At 42.5% G+C, this 19,708-nt stretch overlaps 2 protein-coding genes across 2 annotated transcripts in view; one reads left to right on the top strand and one right to left on the bottom strand.

Moving 5' to 3' along the window:
- The window catches only part of MAP3K19 (mitogen-activated protein kinase kinase kinase 19), a 42,902-nt gene that overhangs the window by 21,822 nt on the left and 1,372 nt on the right, over positions 1–19,708 (top strand). Inside the window, exons 10-13 of the mRNA XM_073545527.1 lie at positions 3,789–3,823; positions 5,548–7,602; positions 11,443–11,583; positions 12,028–12,725. Coding sequence (XP_073401628.1) covers positions 3,789–3,823; positions 5,548–7,602; positions 11,443–11,583; positions 12,028–12,725 — 2,929 coding nt within the window. The remainder of the gene's footprint in view (positions 1–3,788; positions 3,824–5,547; positions 7,603–11,442; positions 11,584–12,027; positions 12,726–19,708) is intronic.
- CCNT2 (cyclin T2) overlaps positions 8,610–19,708 on the bottom strand; it is a 45,025-nt gene continuing 33,926 nt past the window's right edge. Inside the window, exons 10-11 of the mRNA XM_073545529.1 lie at positions 13,862–13,920; positions 8,610–9,228 (exon numbers count right to left, since the gene is read on the bottom strand). Coding sequence (XP_073401630.1) covers positions 9,100–9,228; positions 13,862–13,920 — 188 coding nt within the window. The 3' untranslated portion in view covers positions 8,610–9,099. The remainder of the gene's footprint in view (positions 9,229–13,861; positions 13,921–19,708) is intronic.

Genomic DNA, 19,708 nt, shown 5'->3' with positions numbered 1-19,708 from the left:
CTTATGAGTTATAAGGCTATTCCCAGCATCTATGTTGACTCCCTATATATAGGATAGGGGGAAATGCACTGATCATGTGGGGTGCATTCTCTGTTATCGCTAAGGACCCAGGCTTTGCACAGCCTGATCTTAAATTTAGCGGAGACTTGTAGTGTGCACTCCATTAATTGTCTGAGGAACTGATGGAGAAAGCAGAGTACAGCGCTTCGCTATTTCCAACAGTCACATAGAAAGGGAGTGGAGGTCAAACACACACTTTTCCACTCCATTCTCTGACTTGTCGAATGTCCCAGCAGTCAGACCACCAGCAATCAGTAAGTCATCCTTTATCCTAAGAAGGGATAACTCTTGATTCTGGGAATACCTGTTTAATAGAGTGCAATCTGCAGGTAAGGGCCGGAGTGGAGAGCAGTTCTGAAAAATACACCACTCATTCCATGAGATTTGTGTAATGCCGAGATTCGCCTGCGGAGGAGCAGCAGGGAAATTGTGCACTTTGAGGTCTCGGCATCAAAATCCTTATTGATGAGGACGTGTGGTCAGGGCTGTATAAACCACTAGGCACATTTGGGCAGGTGCTTAGAGCAGCAGAATGATGAGAGCATATTCTATTTAGGTTAATTAGCAAATGTATGTCTCCATGTTAGTAAATACCTATAAGTGTATGTAGCAAGAGAGCAAAAGTGAGCTTTCCTGAGCCTTCATTTTTATCATTCAGCAATGTTTTATTTTATTTTTTTTTTCCTACTATCTCTATCTGAATATAAAAGTCATTAAGTGAAAAAAATTTGTGGAGAAAATTGTAAGCCAATGACACGGGGCGTATTAAATTCTAATGCCTTGAGTAACGCAAAATGTTAGTACGGCACTATTAACGTGCACATACAAAGCCTCATCTGGCTGGTGGCTCTGATGAGCATTAGTCTGGGGAAGCCTTGTTACACTGCCTTTAAACTACGCCTAAAACCAAACTGATGACATGCTTCCTGCGATTTATTTTCACCGTTGGTGGCTGCTCTTCAGCTTCTCCATTGGAGCACAGCTCTGACTGGTGACTGCAGCGTAGCTGCATTGTTCACAGTGGCGTTAACTAGAGACTGATGGGCCCCGATGCAAGATTTGGTCTCGGCCCCCTCATCATGATATACATGTCCCTCCATCCTGATATATATCACATGTCTATCACCCTCCACCACGGTATATATGTCCCTTATCCTGGGCTCCATCCAGGTATATATGTCCCTTATCCTGGGCTCCATCCAGGTATACGGTATATGTCCCTTATCCTGGGCCCCTTCCTGGTATATACAGTGGGGCAAAAAAGTATTTAGTCAGTCAGCAATAATACAAGTTCCACCACTTAAAAAGATGAGAGGCGTCTGTAATTTACATCATAGGTAGACCTCAACTATGGGAGACAAACTGAGAAAAAGAAATCCAGAAAATCACATTGTCTGTTTTTTTTTCATTTTATTTGCATATTATGGTGGAAAATAAGTATTTGGTCAGAAACAAGCAATCAAGATTTCTGGCTCTCACAGACCTGTAACTTCTTCTTTAAGAGTCTCCTCTTTCCTCCACTCATTACCTGTAGTAATGGCACCTGTTTAAACTTGTTATCAGTATAAAAAGACACCTGTGCACACCCTCAAATAGTCTGACTCCAAACTCCACTATGGTGAAGACCAAAGAGCTGTCAAAGGACACCAGAAACAAAATTGTAGCCCTGCACCAGGCTGGGAAGACTGAATCTGCAATAGCCAACCAGCTTGGAGTGAAGAAATCAACTGTGGGAGCAATAATTAGAAAATGGAAGACATACAAGACCACTGATAATCTCCCTCGATCTGGTGCTCCACGCAAAATCCCACCCCGTGGGGTCAGAATGATCACAAGAACGGTGAGCAAAAATCCCAGAACCACGCGGGGGGACCTAGTGAATGAACTGCAGAGAGCTGGGACCAATGTAACAAGGCCTACCATAAGTAACACACTACGCCACCATGGACTCAGATCCTGCAGTGCCAGACGTGTCCCACTGCTTAAGCCTGTACATGTCCGGGCCCGTCTGAAGTTTGCTAGAGAGCATTTGGATGATCCAGAGGAGTTTTGGGAGAATGTCCTATGGTCTGATGAAACCAAACTGGAACTGTTTGGTAGAAACACAACTTGTCGTGTTTGGAGGAAAAAGAATACTGAGTTGCATCCATCAAACACCATACCTACTGTAAAGCATGGTGGTGGAAACATCATGCTTTGGGGCTGTTTCTCTGCAAAGAGGCCAGGACGACTGATCCTGGTACATGAAAGAATGAATGGGGCCATGTATTGTGAGATTTTGAGTGCAAACCTCCTTCCATCAGCAAGGGCATTGAATATGAAACGTGGCTGGGTCTTTCAACATGACAATGATTCAAAGCACACTGCCAGGGCAACGAAGGAGTGGCTTCGTAAGAAGCATTTCAAGGTCCTGGAGTGGCCTAGCCAGTCTCCAGATCTCAACCCTATAGAAAACCTTTGGAGGGAGTTGAAAGTCCGTGTTGCCAAGCGAAAAGCCAAAAACATCACTGCTCTAGAGGAGATCTGCATGGAGGAATGGGCCAACATACCAACAACAGTGTGTGGCAACCTTGTGAAGACTTACAGAAAACGTTTGACCTCGGTCATTGCCAACAAAGGATATATCACAAAGTATTGAGATGAAATTTTGTTTCTGACCAAATACTTATTTTCCACCATAATATGCAAATAAAATGAAAAAAAAACCAGACAATGTGATTTTCAGGATTTTTTTTTCTCAGTTTGTCTCCCATAGTTGAGGTCTATCTATGATGTAAATTACAGACGCCTCTCATCTTTTTAAGTGGTGGAACTTGCACTATTGCTGACTGACTAAATACTTTTTTGCCCCACTGTATGTTTCTTATCCTGGGCCCCATCCAGGAGTCTATGTTCCTTATCCTGGGCCCCATCCAGGAGTCTATGATCCTTATCCTGGGCCCCATCCAGGTATACGGTATATGTCCCTTATCCTGGGCCCCATCGTGATATTCATGCCCCTTATCCTGGGACTAATCCTGGTATATGTTCCTCGTTCTGCCACTGTTCTTTAATGTATGGAAGGAAAAAAAAAACGATTATACTCACCTTCTCTTTGCTCCCCCGCTGCCCTGTGTCCTCTCCTGAAACCGGCAGCTGACTTCAGCATGCAAGCGATGGGAACGCACAACGTCACTACCTCGCGCCTCCAGTCACGTGCACGCCGACATCAGCTGCTGGCCTCTGATTGGCCAGCAGCATGTATTGTGGCACACAGACCCGATGGGTCTGAGTGCCGCAATACACTTCAGCTGAATGAGCATCTGAGGACGCACATCCAGCTGAAGTATTTGCCGGTGTCGGCGGACCCCTCGACCACCAGGCCTGGTCACGACGGCCTATTTTATGCAGCATTTTTTCTGCTACAAAAACCAAATGTGTGCACATACTTGGGTAACGTGGTTAACCACAATCCACACAAGCCTCCATACCTTGTGTAGCCACCATAGTGTGAAGATATTGCAGCCAGTCCCCACAAGCTCAGTCTTCATAAATGCAGTTTTAAAAAAAGACAGTTCTTGTGGTATACAGAGGGATTTGTTAGAGTCATCCATCTCGAAATCCAAGAAGATTCAACGTAGAGAAGGATAACACGAGAGCACCCCGACACCGAGATACAGAAAGCCACACTGCAGCCTTCACTTTATATGTTATACTTCCAATCTTAATTCCTTTCTTTTGTTTTTAAGGGTTGGGTTCAGCCGAAACTTCAAGGGAAAGCAAGGTAAGTTTCCCTTACATACACGGATGTGTTGACCGTGGACGCTACATCTACAGGGGCCCTTCCATGTTCCGAACAGTTGGATGTTGGGGTCAGGGTTACAGATTCATTCTTCTTGATAGAAAACAAGACTCTTTATATTGGAATCTGTAGAAGAAGGATCCATTTTTGCCTCTATAAATCTTGTTTCTAGGGCGGCCATATTGGAGGCACACACTTCCTTTATGGTTTATCGGCACAGATAATGGCAATGGTTGTATGTTTTGACCCCTTCATGACGGGGCCAAATTCCACTTTAGTGTTTCAATTTCTTCCTCCCAGAGCCATAACTCACTTATTTTCCTGTCCACGTAGATGTTTGGGGGCTCGTTTTTTTTTTTGTTTTTTTTGCGGGCCGAGTTGCACTTTTGAATGACAGCATTTCATTTTACCACATAGTATACTGGAAAATTGGGGGGGGGGGGGGAGAACTCCCAACTGTGGTGAAATTGCGAAACCTCCCCCAAAATTCTGACTTTTTTTTGGGGGGGGGGGGGGATTTTTTTACACTGCACATTTTGTGGTATAACTAACCTTACAATATAATTCTCCTCATGAATACAGGTACGGTGATACTGAACCTGTCCAATGTTATTATTTTAGTGGTGAACAGAAACAAGCAAGAACAGAAATTTGCAAAAAAAAAAAAACAAAAAAAACATTTTCCAAGACGCATAACATTTTTATATTTCTGCTGATGAAGCTGTATGATGGCTTATTTTTTGCAGGGCTAGACGACATTTTTATTAATATAATTTTGGAATAGATATGACTTTTTGATCACTTGTTACAACATTTTTTGTGGAATTTTGGCAACCAAAAAAAAAATGTTGGCACTCTTCAATTTTTTTTTTCTGTTTAAAATGTTTACCGATCGGGTTGTTTGTATATGTTGATAGATCAGACTTTTCTGAATGTGTCAGTACCACAAATGAAAAAATAAAAAATTCACATCTTTATATTAAATGGGAAAAAGGTGGGTGATTTGAACTTTGAGTTTTATTTGTTATTTTTTTCATTCATTTTTTTTTTTTACTTTTCACTGTTGTTGTTAGCCCTCTTACGGAACTTGAAGATACGATCGTCTGATCGGTTGTGCTATATACAAAGATGTGAGAACATCGCTGAATATAGCAGAAATCACAGTCTCCTTTGAAGCCCGGCCACAGGCAGGGTTACAAGCGTGCTCCATAATAACAGGCCCAGGGGTCATCAGCTGACCCCTGGCTATCAAACAACCCATCGGCGATCCGTGATCACATCACGGGCGCGCTGATGGGCGGAGAGAATGACGCACACCCAGGCTGGCCTGTGTTAAATGCAGCTGTCAGATTGACAGAGGCATTTAAAAAGGTTAACAATCGCGGCTCCACCACGATTGTTAGCGTCAGATCCTGGCTGTAATACACAGCCCCTCCATACATCCACTTCCGACTTGCGCCATACATGTATGGCAGATTTCATAAAAGGGGTTAAGGCAAGTAATATTCTACTTGATAGAGCTACAGAATTAAGCAGTCATTAAATTTCTGGCTTTTAAACGAGATAACTCTGCTGACCATGTCTCGATTTACACAGTAAAGCTGAACAGTGAGCTGCAAAAGAAAGGAGGTTCTGACGCATTTAATTTAGGGCTGCATTATTTTCTGAGACCGTCTGAAACGTTCTTAATTTTTCTTCTTCTTTAGACTTTTCCACCACTGACTCATTCCTCTCGATCTCCAATCCCTGCCAAACTCAGACCTTTGTCAAAGATAATTTCAAGACACAAAGAAGCCAGTAGATCAAGTAGAGCTCTGCCTTCTGACAACCTTGCAGATTTGAGAAATGGAAAGATTCCTAATGAGATGACGCTTCAGAAATCGATGCAAAACACAGAAGACATAGTCTTGTCCAGAGAAATGGTGAAGATAAGTTTGGAGAGTTGTATTAGTTCTGAAAATCAGCAAAGTTATAGGGATGATCACACATCAAAAAGTGCGGATGATAGAAGCAGGATTGGATCTGGAAGAGGAGAGGCTACAGAGAATGGGGAAATGGCAAGAATACACATAAGCTGCCGAGGCTCGAAAACGCTGCTGCATACTAATGACAAAGCACAAGCAAACTGCGTAGAGGCGGCCGGATCTTCTTTACACATTGAGCATTTACAATTACATGAAAGCTTAAGGAAAAACCAAGCGAGCATGATGGACGATCCACCATGCACAAGAGAAGAGACAGAATTGAATAAACATGGCAAAAACAAGACAATTGAAGAAAATTTGGGAACAGCTACACCAACCACTGACAACACCAAGAAGAAATCAGAGCTCAAAACCATTGACCTTTCAAGGACACCCAGAACGAGTCACATACCTTTTTTTCACATCACATTTTCTGAACAGGAGCCCGAGAGAGAGATTTACTCTTCCCCAAGCAAGCCTCTTTTTACAAAAAGAAAAACAAAGCCTGGCTCTCTACTGCATAACGTGAACCACAGTTTTAATATTCATGCCCAAAAAGAGAACGAAAAGACTAAAAAAAGCAGAAAGACCAGAATCATGTCCGCTCCCGATAACACAAAGCAACAAAGACCTCTGTCCAACAGCAATCGAAGCAATGGGAAGAGTGTTCCTTTACCAACCCTGGTATATTCATCAGTGCCATCATCTTCTAAAACGTCCAAAAGAGTTGCCGATTCTGCACAAGGAAGTGCAAACAGAAATATCGAACGATCTCAAACCCAACTCTCGATTTACTCACAGAAGCAAATAAACTCTCCAAGTAATACTTCCATTTTGCCAAGATCAAAGTCTTCCCATGATTTCCAAGATATAAAATACAGCGATATGTTTTTGGAAATAACATCGAAACAAGGCGCTGGTCCAGTCATGTACCAAATGTTCCCACCTACTGTCTTTGTCAATGCTTCCAACTGTAGAAAGACCAACTCTGCTTCTTCCACTAGGAGTTGTTCCTCAAAAAGTTCTCGTGCAAGTTCCTCAAGAGACAACAGTGCAAGATCCAAAAGAACTAAAGCAAAGGGCAAGAAGAGTCCATCAGCCGTGAGCAATCGCCGCCGAAATTCAGCATCAAAGCTGGAGAAGGTGGAAAGCAAAACAGAGAGCATTATCATTTCTGGTGTGGACTGGGAAATTAAGGCAGAAAAACAAGAGGAAGACCATGTTGTACTTCCTTCGGACGAGATCATGGACTCCAAGCATCCAATCTTTGAGTTACCCACAATCAAGGAAGCCACTTTAGAAAACTCAATCACCATTCATGAAACAATCAAAGAAAAACTTAAAGTGTTGAGAGAGCTGGAGAGAAGGTCTAGCAATATGGAATCCAATAACCCTGAAAATGTAGATCAAGGTCTTCTAAAAGAGGTTCGTGTTCAACAGGACTATGGTCTCGACAACAGGTGCCATGGAGAGGATTCGAAAACTGGACGTCCACCACCAGCTGAAGAGACGTCCAAAACCCCAAAAGTCGAAGCCTTGGAGGATTGGATCCATGATGACAGTTGTAAAAAAAGATCAACTGAGACTAAAAACGATGCAGATTTTACATATTCTGCCCAAGAGTGTCATAGTTTTGTAGGCAGTGAACATCTAACTGCCGAACTTATTTCTTGTCTGGAAAATTTAATGATTGGTGAAGAATTCACTGGTTCAGTCGTGGATGACAGAAAAGATGGTGACCATAGTACAACCTTTCGTGAGCACCAAGCGGTTGATGGGCTCACCGATCAATCGCAGGTAAGTGTTTTTTTACAGAGTCAGAATTTATAGTCCGCAAAGGCTTAGAATTAAATCTTAAAATTTAGGCACATAATCTCACATTCTCGTGCATATTACCATAATGCAGGCTTGAGTGTAACCGTTATATAGCAACCGCAAAAATTAGGGATGAGCGAGTGTGCTTGGATATCGTGTTTTCAGAGCATGCTCGGGTAATACGTTCGAGTCCCCGTGGGTGCATGTTTTGCGGCTGTTCGACAGCTGCAACACATTCAGGAATTGCCTATTTATTAAGCAATCCCTGCATGTGTAGTGTATCTAACAGCCGCTAAACATATAGCCGCGGGATCTTGAACATATTACTTGAGCACGCCCAAGATACTCGAATAACACCCGAGCATGCATGGATAATACGATATCGAGCACGCACGCTCATCACTAATAAAAATGTATGACGTCAGCCTGTACGGCCCATGACTGATTTTTTTTTTCCCTGTCAAATTTTGTAAGAAACCTGCAGACAAACCATTTGTGGCAAGCTCTAATAGATGCCGGATTTCAAAGCATTGCATTTTAGAGGAGGACTACATAAAACCATATTGTAGGAAGGCACCATATGGCGGCGTGTGGCTCCAGGGATTACAGGGGAATCCCACGTAAGCTCATTGCACGAGCAAGACTAATCCAAACCTAAAATAAAATAGAACCCTAGTTTAGAAGCGGTGCGAAGTGGTTTGGGGAAGGTCTATAGATGCGAAAATGTGGTCATTTGAGACCTTTCCAATAAAGGATTTTGGAATGTCACAGTCTGGGGTCTACTACCCACCACTAAATGTGTTCTAATGTGTCCATTGTCCAGAAGAAGCAGATGGCTTTGCAGTCTGGTAGAATTCAAGCCATTTGATTTGGGTCCGTATAACAGATAGTGATGGTGCATGCTGTTTTTTTATCTCCCCGTGCCATTAGCTAACATTGCGGACTACGATATGGTGCGGACCGAAATGAATGCGACGTAATGCCGATGATGTGATGAATAGGTCTGCAATTTATCATCTTTTATTATAAGAAAGATCCAGTTGTCACCAAGCAGAATTCATTGGATGTTGACTAATTAACGGGTTAATAGAAAACAAACAAAAAAGGCTATTTCCAAGAATGCACTAACAGACCAATACAATCAAGATGAACGTTCTTTTAGTTATTTTCTCTCAGTGATATTTTACATATTGACTACGTATCCTGGCCCTTGCGCCAGTACGGATATACATGTACCTCAAGTTTGGAAAAAAAACCTGAGACAACCAACATACAGTTTCTTGCATTTTTTTTCTCCCCAGTCCGACCTGCAATGTAACTTAAAGGTACGATTTTTTTTTTTCTTCTCTTAATTCTTCCAAGGACTGTCGAAAGCATATAAAAAAATAAATTAGCCGCACAAATGTCTTTCTTTGAACTTAATAAATGGATAAAAAAAAGCAAAAAATAAAATAAAATAAAAGAAATCCAGAACTCTGATCAGTATAGTCCGTGCTGGTGGGAGTAATTATGGCTTTCCATGGTCAGGTAGTGCTCCAGGTTTGGTTTGTGTCCTTCCATTGGGATGGCAAGCGACTCGCTACCATCGAAACTTTCAGTGTAAATCAGCTAAAAGAAAAGCGGAAAAAACAAATAAGTAAAAATGTAAAATCAATGAAAACAAAATTTTTCGAAGATCTACAACCACAGATGTCGACCACTAGTTTTTTTTAGTTTTATTTTATGAATTAACAAAAAAAACCAAAAAAAAAAAAACAACATACACTCAACTCAACCAGACCTCCACACTGCTGCCTGTGTCACCCCTGAGGGTCTCCTGGCATCCTCTTCTGGCAAGGGACATTTTGTGACAGATGCAGTCAATAAGAGGTAACTGATTGGCTGCAGCTGTGTTCTGAAGTCTGCGCAGTCACATGATGTTCCCCGTCGAAAGAGAAAGCCAGGAGATCATTGAAGGACCCCCGAATCACTATTGTAGGGTCTGCAGACCTATAGTAAACTACAAACCCTACAGCAGTCTGATTCTCCAGTCATGTGTTACTCCTGTCCACTGTTGCCATGCAGATACATTGGGTACAGAAAGTATTCAGACCCCTTTACATTTTACACTGTTTCATTGCAGCCATTTGGTAAATTCAAAAAAGTTACATTTTTTTCTCAATAATGTACACCCTGCACCCCATCTTGACTCAAAAAAAAAGAAAAAACAAATGTAGAATTTTTTGCAAATTTATTTAAAAAAACAAAAAAAAACAAATATCACATGGTCATAAGTATTCAGACCCTTTGCTCAGACACTCATTAAGTCACATGCTGTCCATTTCCTTGTGATCCTCCTTGAGATGGTTCTACTCCTTCATTGGAGTCCTGCTGTGTGTAATTAAACTGATAGGACTTGATTAGTAAAGGAGCACACCTGTCTATATAAGACCTCACAGCTCACAGTGCATGTCAGACCAAATGAGAATCATGAGGTCAAAGGAACTGGCCAAGGAGCTCAGAGACAGAATTGTGGCAAGGCACATATCCGGCCAAGGTTACAAAATAATTTCTGCAGTACTCACGGTTCCTAAGAGCACAGTGGCTTCCGTAATCCTTAAATGGAAGAAGTTTGGGACCGGCAGAAGTCTTCCTAGACTTGGCCGTCCAGCCAAACTGAGCAATCGTGGGAGAAGAGCCTTGGTGGGAGAGGTAAAGAAGAACCCCAAGATCACTGTGGCTGAGCTCCACAGATGCAGTAGAGAGATGGGAGAAAGTTCCACAAAGTCAACTATCACTGCAGCCCTCCACCAGTCAGGCCTTTATGGCAGAATGGCCCGACAGAAGCCTCTCCTCAATGCAAGACATATGAAAGCCCACATGGAGTTTGCTAAAATACACATGAAGGACTCCCAGACTATGAGAAATAAGATTCTCTGGTCTGATGAGATGAAGATAGAACTTTTTTGGTGATAATTCTAAGTGATATGTGTGGAGAAAACCAGGCACTGCTCATCACCTGCCCAATACAATCCCAACAGTGAAACATGGTGGTGGCAGCATCATGCTATGGAGGTGTTTTTCAGCTGCAGGGACAGGACAATTGGTTGTAATTGAAGGAAACATGAATGTGGCCAAGTACAGAGATATCCTGGATGAAAACCTCTTCCAGAGTGCTCTGGCCCTCAAACTTGGCCGAAGGTTCACCTTCCAACAAGATAATGACCCTAAGCACACAGCTAAAATAACAAAGGAGTGGCTTCAGAACAACACTGTGACCATTCTTCACTGGCCCAGCCAGAGCCCTGACCTAAACCCAATTGAACATCTCTGGAGATACTTGAAAATGGCTGTCTACCAACGTTCACCATCCAACCTGACAGAACTGGAGAGGATCTGCAAGGGACAATGGCAGAGGATCCCCAAATCCAGGGGTGAAAAACTTGTTGCATCATTCCCAAGACTCATGGCTGTACTAGCTCAAAAGGTGCGTCTACTCAATACTGAGCAAAGGGGCTGAATACTTATCACCATGTGAGATTTCAGATTTTCTTTTTTAATAAATTTGCAAACATTTCTACATTTCTGGGTTTTTTTTCAGTCAAGATGGGGTGCAGAGTGTACATTAATGAGGGAAAATGAACTTTTTTGAATTTACCAACTGGCTGCAATGAAACAAAGAGTGAAAAATTTAAAAGGGGTCTGAAAACTTTCCGTACCCACTGTAGGTCCGGAAAAGAGCTGCATACACCAAACGGCGAGAACAGCATTGAAATGTTACATTATTTTTATCCTCCTCTTTTTTGTGGGATATTGATTGACGAGGCAATATTCTCTTTTTAGGTCATTACAAATCCAAGTTTGAAGGACCAAAAATCAGACATCAACAACTCCCACCCGACTGCCAATCATTCAGGATTCCACCACGAGCGCTCAATCCACTGGATCAAAGGAGAAGTGCTGGGGAGAGGGGCGTACGGCACGGTAATGTCAGACATGTGACTGTGGAGTGTATACTGTTACTAGGAAAATCGTACTAAAAGTTATAGCCTTGCTTTGATCCAGGGGTCCCATCCTTACCCCGAGAGCCACTTTAAGCTTCAGACACATGATATGGGAAGAAATCTTAGAAGCCCCCCATGAGTTCATCTGAAGGTTAGGATTTCCCATTAATAGCTATCACAATGATGTCTTAGCACAGGAATAATGCTAAATGTATTTCACCCGCAGGGTAACTATGTAGCCCATTTACATCATCCATCACAATATGCACCATTTCTCTCATTGATAATGGGTCCCACTTAAATGTCGGACCATACAACAGCTGCTTTTTCGGCTACCCTAGTAATTACGCCCATGACGTGTGCATGGACAGGGGCCCAAATACCCGGTACAGGGTGTAACTAGTGTTATATGGTTTGGCTCTAGGTCTACCGTGGTCTTACAAGTCAAGGAGAGCTCATTGCTGCAAAGCAGGTGACGTTACATGGCTCAGACCCCGCGGTGGCAGAAAAGGAATATAAGAAGTTGCAGGAGGAGGTGGACTTGTTAAAAACACTGAAGCACATCAATATAGTCGGATACTTGGGAACATCGTTTGACGACACGGTGGTGACAATCTTCATGGAATATGTCCCCGGAGGCTCCATCTCCAGCATTTTACGTCATTTCGGTCCCCTGCAAGAAGTCGTGATCAGGAGATACACAAGCCACATCTTGCAGGGCATCGCCTACTTGCACAAGAACAGAGTTGTGCACCGAGACATCAAAGGGAACAATGTCATGCTGATGCCTAACGGGGTCATAAAACTCATCGATTTCGGGTGTGCAAAACGGCTCAATGGCCTCAGCATAAATGGGACCCATGGGGAGTTGCTCCAGTCCATGCATGGTACGCCATATTGGATGGCACCAGAAGTGATTAGCGAGTCTGGACATGGGGAGAAGTCGGATATTTGGAGTATTGGATGCACAGTATTTGAAATGGCGACTGGAAAACCACCGCTGGCTCACATGGAGAGGATGGCAGCCATGTTCTATATTGGTGTAGAGAAGGGACTTATGCCAACCCTGCCAGACCACTTCTCTAGGAGAGCAAGAGAGTTTGTCAACCTATGCTTAACTAGGTACGTAAGCTGATTAGACTTCAAGCCAGAGCATGCGGCTGATCGATATCTTTGGAGAGGAGCAACATAGCACTGGATAGCCTCATAGCCTTCACCCGCATTGTGCACTCGTATTAAGACCGGTGCAAAATGCCTGAAGGATATGCCAGACCGGGCAAATTGCCGATTGACGCCATGTCAGCAGTGCCTCTCCCATATCGATGCAGCATTGAGTGGTGTTGAACTGGGCTGTGTTCATATTCCGTTTTACCCTCACATCAGCGGTTCCATCGGGGCTTACATCTGAAGTCCTGCAAAACGGGAATCGGACATTTGCCCTGACAGGCCATTGACTGCGATGATGGAGATGGAGTCAGTGTGTGCTGTCGGGACATCATTTTCTGCTGTGTCTGCCACACCTTGTAGCCGGTCTTCAATAGGCGGATACAGCTAAAAATGACGTCCGACAGAGCACACAGTGACGCCGCCATTACATCATTACCGTCACTGGTTCCAAAAGTGCAAAAGTCCAAACCCAGTTTTCTAGGGCTTCAGACGTAAGCGCTGACGACAAGGGTAAAACATGATATGAACACAGCCTAAACCTTTTGTGTGTTAGATCTAAAGGGCACTATCCAGCGAAATAAAAAGGAGTTTGGGTGTGAAACTGAAATAACGAGCTTGTTAATACACTTTACTTACTAAATCTGCCCTTATATCCAAATTTCAGCATTGCTCCCACATTTTATCCAGCTCCATGTGATACAGAAGAAAGCATCCCCCGATCTTGTGTATGAAGGGGGCTGCCTGGCTCCAATCATTAGCTAGATCAGCCCGATTTGGTGTTTGTCATTTAGCCATGGTGCAAAAGAAGCCCCTATGTCACCAACAGAGAGGGTAGCGGAGGAGGAGAGAGCCTTACTGGCCCCAATACCAGCACTTATATCTGGAAATCGACGCGGCTTTCAAAATCAGCAGTAGATTAGTAAATTGATTTTATTTCAGTATAAAACATCGAAACTAATTTATAGTTGGCCTCACAATCCCTTAAGGGTGATTTGGTTTTACTTAGGGGGAAAAAAAAAAAAATAGCGTGTTCATATTAAGCTTCAACTTCTGTGCAACGGTTACTCATCCTATAGAGGGGCAATACTTACCGGGAGTAATGGCGGAGGAAGCATCATGGAGGACAGAGGATCAAGCACTTCAAGATAATCTAAGGGGAAAAAAAATAAGGGATTATTAAAGCCATTGATCACACGATCAGTGGAGACGAACAATTTCCCCCCAAAAAAGTTTCCAATAGTGATTTCAGCAAAGATCAGAGGAGAGACTTTACACCAAGACCCAGAGTTGGCAGCCAGGACATACAACCAGCCCGGATGTTATTATCCTCACATAAGTGCAGCATTAGACAGTCATTTCTTATATATCATTTATTTTTTAGCTCAGCAGGGTATACACCAACATAAAGTCACAGCTTGGACTTCCATATTCCTATGCCACCAGAGAAAGTGATGGAGACGCGCTGGGGCTGCAAAAAGTATACAAGGGAGAGAGCCGCACTCCAAACAGTCTACACATCAGGTCCCTGACCCCAGAGGGGCTCACAGTCTTATCCCACCAATTTCAAAGGTTAATTCATAGTGATGAGCGAGCGTGCTCGGATAAGATGTAATCTGAGCATGCTTGGGTGCTAACAGAGTATCGTCGTCATGTTCGAATACTATGTTTGAGTCCCCACAGCTGCATATGTCGCAGCTGTCCTAACAAACAAGCAATATCTGCGTGTGTTGCGGCTTTTGAATAGCCACGGCGACTCGAACATAGGATTCGAGCATGCCACAGTCACTTTGTTAGCACCCGAGCATGCTCAGATTACACCTTATCCGAGAACACTTGCTCATCACTATTAATATTCCCACTCATGAGTCCAGATAGGAGAACAAGTCCAGGACCCCAGGACTGATCTTTGAGCGTGGTGTTTTTTATTTTTTTGGGTTTTTTTCCCTTTACACATTTTGAGCTTATAACAACTAAAATTATGAGGGTATTTCACATTGGCTATAAACATTAAACTTTTTTAATAAATAAAGTAGTATGACTGCTTAAGAGAGACACTTTGAAATATATCTTAAGAAACCAGCTTCTTTCCTTCGCTCATACACAACACTCAAAACCTCCTCCGAAGATCAGCCTTTACTGAGCAATTAGATTACTGCTGCTGCCTACTGAGGTCTATGCAAAAAGCAGAGGGAGAAGGAAGCAGAGATGCAGAGGAGCTGCTGCAGGGCCTAGTGACTTGAGCTCAGAAAACTGCAGGATACAAATCAGAATAAAGTCCAGAAATGGTGATATCCCTCATATACAGAGGGGACAGCTTAATTTAAACATGTGCTAGAGAGACAGGGGAGCAGGACCCCTCATGTCTGTGTGCGGTGTATGGGAGACATCATAGCAGCTTGTCTCATCCCACTAGCTCAGAGACAACTGAAAATTATAGATAGAGCCTGCAGAGGGGAAAACTGGTGAAAAATACAGGATAAAGGCTAGCGCAGACAACTGTATTATTGGTCCGAGTGCGATCAGACAAAACATTGGATCGCACTCGGACCAATGCTAGTGTATGGGGCCATGCACATGTCCGAGAATTTCCTCCATAAGAACGCAGGCTGCCATGTCATCCCGGAGATCTATCAGTGGCCTCAGAGTCTGCTGTACTCTTCAACCTACGTATCTGGGGTCAGGTAGGATAGCGGTCAATCGAACACTGGCAGGTTGGATAATTTACTTAACATAGGTTGTGCAGCAAAAATTAAGGGTCACATGTTCACGGAGTATGGTAAAGAAAAAAAAATATACTAAAAACAAAAAATGCCAAGACTAAAGTAAAAAAAAAGTAAATAAAATCCCAGTTGAAAACAATTTAAAAAAAACGGTTTTCTTTAGAAAAAAATAAAAAAACAAAAGTCCTAAATAAAAAAAAATAAACTAACTATCCATATTATAAAACTAGTTCCTTGTTTTACCCAAACAATGAATGGCACAAAAATTAATAAATAGAGCAATGGCAGAATTACTCATTTAGGTTTGTCCTGTAAAAACAAAAAATAAGTAAAAACTGATCAAAGAGTCCTCAGAATGGTACATGTTAACAAAGCCCTCGTACCTGGGGGGGGGGGGGGGGGGAAGAAAAATAACTCTAAAGAGATATATTTATGTATATACAGTATCACCGATATTGTATCAAACTGTAGACTAAAAGTTAACAGGTTCATTATACTGTGGATTGAACACAAGAAAAATGTAAATAGAAAATTCCAGATTTAATATTTTTAATGCACCCTTTGTACAGGAAGATTGAACAAAACGTGATTAAAAGGTTGTACTTAACCAAAAATGATACCAGTGAAAACTACTTTTTTTCTATTATTAAATTGGCACCATTTAAATAAAATACAGTTAGGTCCATATATATTTGGACAGAGACAACATTTTTCTAATTTTGGTTCTAGACATCACCACAATCAAATTTAAACAAAACAATTCAGATGCAGTTGAAGTTCAGACTTTCAGCTTTCATTTGAGGGTATCCACATTAAAATTGGATGAAGGGTTTAGGAGTTTCGGCTCCTTAACATGTGCCACCCTGTTTTTAAAGGGACCAAAAGTAATTGGACAATTGACTCCAAGGCTATTTCATGGACAGGTGTGGGCAATCCCTTCGTTATGTCATTCTCAGTTAAGCAGATAAAAGGCCTGGAGTTGATCTGAGGTGTGGTGCTTGCATTTGGAAGGTTTTGCTGTGAAGGAAACATCGGTCAAAGGAGATCTCCATGCAGGTGAAACAAGCCATCCTTGAGCTGCAAAAACAGAGAAAACCCATCCGAGAAATTGCTACAACATTAGAAGTGGCAAAATCTACAGTTTGGTACATCCTGGGAAAGAAAGAAAGCACTGGTGAACTCATCAGTGCAAAAAGACCTGGGCGCCCACAGAAGACAACAGTGGTGGATGATCGCAGAATAATCTCCATGGTGAAGAGAAACCCCTTCACAACAGCCAACCAAGTGACCAACACTCTCCAGGAGGCAGGCGTATCAATATCCAAATCTACCATAAAGAGAAGACTGCATGAAAGTAAATACAGAGGGTTCACTGCACGGTGCAAGCCACTCATAAGCATCAAGAATCAAAAGGCTAGACTGGACTTTGCTAAAAAAACATCTAAAAAAGCCAGCACAGTTCTGGAAGAACATTCTTTGGACAGATGAAACCAAGATCAACCTCTAGCAGAATGATGGAAAGAGAAAAGTATGGCGATGGCGTCGTACAGCTCATGATCCAAAGCATACCACATCATCTGTAAAACACGGCGGAGGCAGTGTGATGGCTTGGGCATGCATGGCTGCCAGTGGCACTGGGTCACTAGTGTTTATTGATGATGTGACACAGGACAGAAGCAGCCGGATGAATTCTCAGGTATTCAGAGCCATACCGTGTGCTCAGATCCAGCCAAATGCAGCCAAACTGATTGGTCGTCGTTTCCTACTACAGATGGACAATGACCCAAAACATAAAGCCAAAGCAACCCAGGAGTTTATTAAAGCAAAGAAGTAGAATATTCTTGATTGGCCAAGTCAGTCACCTGATCTCAACCCAATTGAGCATGCATTTCACTTGTTAAAGACTAAACTTCAGACAGAAAGGCCCACAAACAAACAGCGACTGAAAACCACCGCAGTGAAGGCCTGGCAGAGCATCCAAAAGGAGGAAACACAGCGTCTGGTGATGTCCATGAGTTCAAGACTTCAGGCAGTCATTGCCAACAAAGGGTTTTCAACCAAGTACTAGAAATGAACATTTTATTTACAATTATTTAATCTGTCCAATTACTTTTGGTCCCTTTAAAAACAGGGTGTCACATGTCAAGGAGCTGAAACTCCTAAAACCTTCATCCAATGTTAATGTGGATACCCTCAAATGAAAGCTGAAAGTCTGAACTTCAACTGCATCTGAATTGTTTTGTTTAAAATTCATTGTGGTAATGTCTAGAACCAAAATTAGAAAAATGTTGTCTCTGTCCAAATATATATGGACCTAACTGTCCATCTACAATTTTGAGATTTTGGAATAATCACTAGTAAAAGTTTTGCCAATAAGACACACAAAGCAAATCACAAGCTTTTGCTACGTTTTTCAGGATCCCATCCCAGAGTTCAGCTTTGCTTCCACCACAGAAGCATGAACACAGGTCACCAATACAAAACATGTGTTCATGAAAAAATACACATACAAATATAATAGTTGAGGGATGTAAATTGGTCTGCAATAATTTACCTAAGACACTGGCAGTGCAGGGAATTTGTAGGACACTAAAGGCCCCGTCACACACAGCGAGATCGCTGATTTTGTGACGCCACAGCGATCTCGCGGTGTGTGACACACATCAGGGACCGGGCCCCCTGCCGGGTATTGATGGTCATGCAGGATCATCCTGGGCCATTTTTTGATTGTTGCTCTCCCGCTGGCCAGCATGCATCGCTGCGTGTGGCAGCGGGAGCCAACGATCAGCGAGGCTCCCAGTGCTCTAAGCAGGCGCTGGGAGCTGATATCTATGGTAAATATCGGGTTACTAAGCGGCGTGCGTCACCTAGTTACCCGATGTGTACCTTAGAAACCTGCGTGCTCGCAGCTCCCGGCGCGAGCAAGCTGGTATCTAAGGTACACATCGGGTAACTAAGTGATGCGCGCCGCTTAGTAACCCAATATTTACCTTAGATACCAGCTTCCTCGCTGGTGATGATCGCTGGTGAAGCTGCCTGTTTGGCAGCTCACCAGCGATCATGTAATCATGCACCAGCGATCCTGACAAGGTCATATCGTTGTTGGGATTGCTGGTGCATCTTTAAGTGTAATGGTACCCTAACTTTCACACTTTGGTCTGCCATTGAGTTGCTCACGCATTGTGCAATCTCACACCTTGGTCAGTCACAGGTATTGTTCAATCTCAAACTTTGTTGGACAATGTTTACTTTCTACACATCACTAATTTAATTAAACTGTACTACTACTACCAACTGTCATCTCAGGTGACCAAGACATGATGGTAAACCTGGAGAGAGAGGGAGGAAAAAAAAAACAAAAAAAAAAAAAAAACACAAAAATAAATGGGTTTCATATACTGCTGTTCTTGCTTTTTTTCATTACCCATTGTTTTCAATGGGTGAAAAACGCTGAAAGAAGTGACATGCTCTGTGTTAAAAAAAACAAACAAACAAAAAAAACAAAAAAAACATGCAAAGCACAAAATACTGATGAACAAAAAAAAAAAAACAACAAAATGTGTGTGCATGAGATTTTTGAAATGTCATAGGCTTTGCTGGGACTGTAAAACATCTGAAAATTAGCATTAATAAAAACATAAGAAAACAAACAAAAATGCCTAGTGTGAACTTAGCCTCAGAGACATATACCATGATTTCCAGAAAAATTGTAAAAATACGTAGGTAGTTTTCTGATGGCTACGCTGCAGTTTGTGCGAGGTATAAAAAAAAAAAATTACAATTCTGCACAACCCCCGATTTTAGTATTAGAACCAAATTAACTATTGTGTTACAAAACACATGAGAAACAGAATCCTATTGTAGAGGCGCACCCAGAACATGAACGCACAATGCTCTACAACAGGCCACGATTTGCATCTCTCGAGCGCCCAGAGATTGCGATTCTCAGTTAAAAGGAGTCTTATACCGAACAGAAATGGGGTCTCGGATACAGAAGTGGAGGGGAGGTGACTAATATGCATGGTGTCCTGGCTCTGGATTAATAAGGATAACTTGTGCTCAGGGCTGAGAACGCACCCCCACCCTCAGTCATCTTTGCGGTGGCCATTCTGCCCTCAGATATAAGGCCTGATTTACCCAATAATGAGCTAATTTGTTTAATTTTTAATATTTTGCACGCGTATAAAATCTATTGGTGTTTTACACAATTTATGACCA

Source organism: Dendrobates tinctorius, unplaced genomic scaffold, assembly GCF_039654945.1.
Source record: "Dendrobates tinctorius isolate UK_male_01 unplaced genomic scaffold, ASM3965494v1 ptg000143l, whole genome shotgun sequence".
Taxonomy (NCBI): domain Eukaryota; kingdom Metazoa; phylum Chordata; class Amphibia; order Anura; family Dendrobatidae; genus Dendrobates; species Dendrobates tinctorius.
Note: the sequence above shows the minus strand (reverse complement) of the source record. Positions and strands in the feature narration are given on the sequence as shown.